At 39.0% G+C, this 7,311-nt stretch overlaps 1 protein-coding gene across 1 annotated transcript; it reads left to right on the forward strand.

Moving 5' to 3' along the window:
* The first annotated feature begins 401 nt into the window (after positions 1-401).
* On the forward strand, positions 402-4,117 carry LOC119736042 (UPF0696 protein C11orf68 homolog). Its single transcript, XM_038210043.1, has 5 exons — positions 402-526; positions 1,038-1,170; positions 1,542-1,742; positions 2,769-2,924; positions 3,451-4,117. Exons 2-5 carry the CDS (start codon positions 1,076-1,078, stop codon positions 3,881-3,883), a joined length of 885 nt encoding a protein of 294 aa, XP_038065971.1. The 5' UTR covers positions 402-526; positions 1,038-1,075; the 3' UTR covers positions 3,884-4,117.
* The last annotated feature ends 3,194 nt before the right edge of the window (positions 4,118-7,311 follow it).

Consider the following 7,311-nt stretch of genomic DNA (forward strand, 5'->3'; position numbering starts at 1 on the left):
GAAGAGGAACCTAGATGCTATTTTCGACTTCCCTTAACCGTACGGCCTCGTGAAATGTTAATAAATTTATAGTAAACATTGATAATCCTGTACGCCACTGCTTCAAGAAAAAAAATATTCTCAAAGGTCCTCCCCTATATTTTTGTCTTTGTCCTGCTTCTCTAAAAGTAACATTAATGAGAAAAAAATTTCAGCTATGATGCGATTTTACACAAAATTATGGGGGAATTGTTACTGTAATGGGCTTCCCCTGCGGTCTTTCACAATAACAACGAAGAACACACTGGAGATGACCGTTTTAGGCTTCCTTAGTATTCACACTGGTCTGCTGCGCATGCGTTGCATGCATAATATCGGTCGGGGTCTATAAATAAATCGGGGAAATCCCGAGACATGCAATACCGTTTTGTGCAATAGGTAGACACGGTGACATTTACAGAGACTTGACAGCCTAGTTGCTTGCAAGTTACCGAATGTCACGGTCGTATTCAAAAGGCAACTAGCTCAGCACATCTCGTGTGAAAAGGTAGGCCAGAAATTTGTTTGCTTGTTTGTTCGGAACAAATTTTCAGAACAGCATGGATAATGAAACTATAGATAGGCCTACATTTTGTAGCCATTATATTTAAGCTTTGTCATAGATATTTGCGTCATAGATATTTTAGCGTAGTTGCTGCCAGCCCTACCGCTCATGGCATTGGGAAATTCGCAATCAGCCCCATTGTTGCAACACAATCCTCTCCTTAGTCCTAGGCTTCATGCAATTTAGAGTCTGGCAGACTCTGGCTCTATTAGTCTCCCCAGGATCCACTCAATGAAACAGAATACCGTGCAGCAGACCGTACATTCGGGAAGCATATTAGGAGTCAAATAAAACTCGAACATGGCCAAAATTATGAAATTGAAAGAAGACTGTTTCCTCACTTCTGGGGATCCCGAACGACGTGCAGAGCGCGCTTTCATTTCCATTTTATAACAAAACTACAAAATAGCAAAATGGCCATATCCGACACTGCTTTTCACACTTCCACCTGTAGAGGGCGCATTGTATTGTGAGGCCATCACGAGCGACACGATGGACAAGAAACCTGCAGGATCTACGAGAGCCAGTAACTCGGAGGAGGAGGAAGATCCGATTGAGGCGCTCACTGGGAACCTCTCCAACTTTCTGTGAGTTCAAGAAATTTACTAAAATCTATAAATTATTTTTAGACAGCTTCGCCGTCAACATTGCCCTTTCCCAGGGCGCTCAGCCCCGTTCAATGGCTCAGTTAATGCTTCATCTTGAAGGCCTACATATGGCTTTTCATGCTTCATCTTGTACATATTTATGGTTGCCCCAACAACAGTTTCAGTTGTATTCTGTATGTGACTGAATTTTCAATTTTGAAAACATGTTTTCTTACATTAAATGGTTTTGATGTAATTTGCAAGTATTTCCCTCCTTTTTCTTAATTATGTGTGGTTGAAAACCATGGCCCATTGAATGTGGTAATTAATGTTCCTTAATTATTATTATTGTTTTGTTTTTTTGCTCACAGGCCACCTTCGGGAGCAGCCGTTCACAATCGAACCGCCAGAGGGCGTTTTCGCGTCACCAAAGCAGAACGCCTGTTTGCTGACTCGAAAAAGTCTGGCACAGAAGACGGGCTTCAGTTCGATACGGCCAATTTTGCCGAGGATGAACTGGACGAAATGCTGGAGAAGTTTTTCGAAACGAGTGCACCTTCGAAAGTGAAACGGTGAGTGGATTGGAAGAAGAGGTAGCCTAATTTCTATTTTATCAGGGTTCCCACGGTCACGGAAAAATCATGGAAAGTCCTGGAAAAAAAAGTTGTCATGGAAAGTAATGGAAAATTGGAAAAAAAATTAGAAAAGTCATGGAAAAAAGTTGTCCTGGAAAGTCATGGAAAAGTAATGGAAAATTGGAAAAAAATTGAAAAGTCATTGAAAAGTCATGGAAATCAAGATCATGTGAGGATTATTTTTTTCATGTGCCGCTTTAAGAAATGGCTGTAAACGGAGGAGGAGGCCATTAGTAATTAAAGCTTGTTTTCAAAAGCTAACACATTGTTAGCCTATCATCAGCGGTTCATAAGTATCATAATAACTTTTCTCTGCAAATTGGCGTTAACTGTCATGGAAATTGTCATATTTTAGTCCTGGAAATTCCTGAAAAAAAAAGTCCCGGAAAATGGTTATCAGATTTCTGTGGGAACCCTGTTTTATGTTGGTTCACGAATTCTGTAATGATAGGGTTAATGAATCGACTAGCTTCACCGAAGGAGTAGCTACATTTTAACACGATAGACCATGTCAACCTGATTGCAAAAAGTGATTTTTTTTGGGCCACGTGACGTCCACGAATAGTAAACAACTGTTTTATCACTGAATCTCCGTAGGCCTGAGTTACTGTTAAAATATTGGCAGTTTCAAACATTGAATCTATCTTGAATAAGGCAAACAAAATTACATCCGGATCTGAATGAAGAAATATGACAAGGACATTCAGATTTTGCTAGCAGACAAAACTATAGACCTTTATTGGTTTAGACACCAAAGATTATATACATACCAACACAAATGTAAAACACCTCTCAATTATTCCAAAGCCACATACAGTTCTGTAGGCAACCTTGTAGTTGTGTGTACTGTTGTGTTCTACTTTCCAATCATTGTCATTATTAGGAAACTCGTTTGAAAATGGAAAATTGCCAAGCTTCAAATACTGGAAAATGTTCTATAAATTGTTACTCTTTTATCTGTAGATCTGAGGGCATTGGTTGGATCCGAGTCGTGTCTGCCTCCTACAAGGAGGAGGGATTGGGAAATCTGGAGGACCTTGAAGCCGACTGGAAGAAGCTCCAGAGATCAAGACAAAATATCGACTTTAATGCTATCAAGCAACTGGCAATCCCTCATAAGTATGTAATAACATTTTTTTTTTCACCCCAGAATTGGGGGATGGTGCCATGTCTCATTTCACGTCAAAGTATCTTTTATTGTTGTTGTTGTTTATTTGTCTTCTCTCGTACCCAAATTATTTATTCAACTAGTCTATTATGCACTGAAAAATGTTAACATTAATAAAAAATGCCAGTATCGGACACGTACGGCTTGTTCCATCTATTCCGTTGATAATGGGAAGGGGAGGTTAAAAAACACCCTGTTATTTAAAATATTCACGATATTTCTTATGGCATGTTACATGTAAAATCCCATTCGCCGGCTGTTGGTTTTATAGCATTTTAACGGGGAGATGCCATCTTTTGTTCAATTATCACATTCTGTATACGTACACAAAACTAACATTTGAACAATTTGTAAGGCTTTTCCGTGCACACGAGAATCCACTTTTCTCAGCTCTGATTAACATTGCCAAAACTGACAGTTCTTAGAAGAACTTGAAAGGTCCTATTACGTGTTCATTTGTTGGAACTAATTCCGAAGGTGCTTGGGTGGAATTTGGCTTCTCTTTCTTGACACCGGAGAGGAGATCGACAATGCGTGGGAGAAAATCGCCAGGGCTACGGTCCGAGACAAGCTGGGCACACACGCCAAGGTGACACCGCGCGAAGACACCAAAGAAGGGAAAGCTCTGTACGCTACAGCTTCGCAAGAGCAGCACGTCGTCAGCGTGTACACTAAAGATTTCACTGACAAAGAAGACGTGATGAAAGTAGAGGCTAAACTGCGCAAATTGGGCTTCAGAGGGCGAATCGTATTCAAGCCTCGAGTTTACTCCAGCCTGGGCATTTACTCGGAGAACCAGTGGGGGCTGAGGCCGGGCATCTACACATCAAACTGGGATCCCAGGAAGCTCGCCGGGAATATACGAGATTGCACCAAATCTCGCGTGACCTACATGATCAACGACCAGTAGCAAATGAGTTTTTGCAGTTTACTTTTCTCGTTGCAGTTTTTTTTTTTTTTTTTTTTTTTTATAGTTTCTTGTTTATGCCCAACTTGTTGGTTACAAGTCATTTGTGTTTGATCAGAAACAAATCCTCGATGGAAAAGTAAGTCGTGCAGATAACATATGACACAAGTATCCCCCTCGTCGCTTGCAGCCATATTGAATTGAAAGTTAGGTCATTCTTAATTTTTGGAACTTGCGAAGAGAAATGAAAGCAAGTTCAGTTATAATAAATTTCAGTCTGCTTCAATGAATATTTTAAAATATGTAATTAAACGTTCCCTTATGTTTAAAGCCATATTTTTAAAACAAAATGACAGTACAATAAGGCTGAATTGTGCCTGCACAAAAAGTCTGGCACTATTCCATTTCACAGTTAACAATTAATGAAATACATTCAGGGAACTCGACAAAAATGACCAACTCGTGAATAAGGCCCATAGGGAACATAGCTGCCATTTTTATGATAGACTTTTACCTGGTATGCATGGATTCTACATAATGCTAGCGAGTGAGGAAAGCGCATGCAAACCAGCGACGTGCGTGCCTAGCCTTTGGTTTGCAGACCAGTAAACAAACCGCCACCGCAATGAGCAATGCCCCCACTTCTGAAATTCAGGAAAATGCTCACAACTCCAACGTCCAATGAAGTTTTGGGGAAAAAAAATCATCATAGATGATCACAAATAAATAGTCTAAAAATAGTCCTGGAGCCTATCGCAATTTTTGAAAACGCAATTTTTGAAAACTGATGCGAACTCTCCATTGCAAATAGAGCACTTTTAGTGCTCTATTTCTGCCAAATTTCAAAGAAATACAAGGTCACACTTACAGTCCTGTGCACGGCCTCCACCATTCATTTTTACAAACGCTCAAACTCACGGCCAATAAAATGCTCCAATATCAGATAATTTGAGGACATGCAAATCGTGATTTGGCCGGCGTAGGCAATGTTGGGCCTATGTTTACTGGTCTGCAACCAATTAACTCATGTCGGAGTACAATCTAGGGAATGGTTGAAACAGGAACAAACCTATTGCACTTGGCTCTCCAAACGGAGAAAACATCGGGCCTATAGGTTAACTCGTTACACCATGCAGTAAATCAAAATGCGTTTTGAAACGTTCCCTGTCCCTATATACTTTCTGGACAGAGTCCAATGCTGTGATCATCTATGGTGATCATTTATGACCACTAACAGTTTAGTCGCCTACCCATAATGCAAACATTTATAGGTAGAACAAGTTTGTTTTATCGAATGATACTTTTTGGTGTTTTATCGAACGATGGAAAACACAAGAAATACTGTGTTATGGACAGGGAAGTTGTTAAATAGATTGCAAAGTTATATCATAATATATACTTTTCATGCATGACAGGGTTTTATGTTAATGATTGGTACATGTATTTAAGTTACAGTGTTATCCGAAGGCACTTCTGGAGCTAAGCTAACATGAATAATGCATTGACTAGGAGATCCTTTACAATTTGTTTTAGGATATAAAACATCATCGATTCGATACAATCACATACAAACGATACAATCACAATTCACATACATTATCAACGTAGTCAAACATTGTTATCACCTTCCAAAATCCCAGCAACTTGTTTCTGTGATCTCTTTCCGACACACTACAAAATACATCGAACCGCTACTTCCTACGTAGACGCTTAATCTTATACCCAAAGCATGTACATCTTTACTATGTTCAGCATTTCCCCTAAATCCCCCTCTAATTGCTCTGCATGCTCTTCATTGCTACATTATGAGCAGATAAGTTTATAGAATAGAAGCAAAGACAGGACTGTCATTAAAGGGCAAGCTATGTAATTGTTTTAACGCAATCATTGAAAATGCACCTTTGTGTCCCATTTTACCTTGTATTTAACTTTTGTTTTTCCATTTTCAAGGGTATTTTGGTGCCTTCTTGTTTCTTATGCTAATGTGAATTTCCATATTCATGAGTAAAAGTGTTTTCTCATTGCAGGCAGAAACCTCAGTATTACTGTCATTTCAGCACCGAATTTTGGATACTTAAAATGTTCTTTTCTGTTGTGATGCGTTGTGTCAGTACATCATGGCAAAAAGCCCACGAGCAAACTGTTTTTCTCAAATGTTTTCAATGAGCAACAGCAACAATTTGAACAGAAAACCCCTAACTGAACAGTGTAGGCCTATTCCAAAAATTACATCACAGTAGCCCTCAGTTGTCCAAAAAAATATGGAATTTTCTTTAAAGAAATGTTTCTTTAAAGAAGTGCCTTTTTTAACAAAATAAACCAAAAAAGGGAAGAGAAGTAAAAGTTGCACACAACAATTATTTTCGTAATAGAATTTCATTTCAGAGAGGCTTCAAAGAGTCTTTACGCGCAAGAATGAGGAATTAGCTCTCTAGTAAATTGGTCCAGACATTTCGTGAAAGGGTGGTTTGGAAAAGAGAAATACATTTACCACCACTTTTGTATTGAAATTGAAGTTTCAGATTTAAATAATTTAGAAAATTAAAACCAAGCAGAATCTGTGGCTAAAATGTTATAAAACAAATATTGAATGCTTTATCTCGTGGTGAAGTTAAACCAGCATCCTTCGGTGATCCATAGAGCATTCTTTTTCCCTTGGGCTTCGCCTCGGGAAAATAAAATGTCAATGAATCACTTCGGGAGGCTAGTTTTACTACACCACTCGAAGCATTCAATATTTGTATTATATTTGTACATGTGTGTATAATCATTAACAGTGTATGCAGGCCCCATTGGAAACCAGTTTTAAACTGTTTGGGCATACCCTGGGTAAGGAAATGTGATAAATAAATCAATAAATAAATGAATTAAATAATGAAACAACCGTGACTTTGGGGATGTTGTGTCGGAGAGATGTCTTATTCAACATATTATTACGTTGATATTCACCATCGTGCTTATCCATTCGAGTGAGGGCCTATTCATTCATAAATCGAATGCGGAACGAATTGGACATCGCAGAATATGTTGCCCGATTGGAAATGAACAATAAACTCTAGCGATTTTCCCATGCAACCCCATGGAAATTACATGGTAAATCGGCTACCGTGTATAGCATTAGATTTTGCCCTTGGGAGTTTCCCCATTGGCTTTTACCCATGGGAAATTTCATATGTTTTTTTTCTACCCATGAATGGTTTCCTATCACTTCTCAAACGATTCCAAATTCCCGGATGCACGAGTTAGCAATTCGTTCCCACGAATTGAGAAATCGTGCGAACGAAATAGCAATTTGTGAGAACGAGTTAGCAATTCGTGGGAACGAATTAGCAACTTACAAAAATAAAATTCCACTCTGTCCCTTCCCGGGCTTCACAATGATAACCACATAGAATAATTCGGGTCAAGTAATTCATGGTCACTCGGCCGTC

Source organism: Patiria miniata, unplaced genomic scaffold, assembly GCF_015706575.1.
Source record: "Patiria miniata isolate m_02_andy unplaced genomic scaffold, ASM1570657v1 HiC_scaffold_10, whole genome shotgun sequence".
Taxonomy (NCBI): domain Eukaryota; kingdom Metazoa; phylum Echinodermata; class Asteroidea; order Valvatida; family Asterinidae; genus Patiria; species Patiria miniata.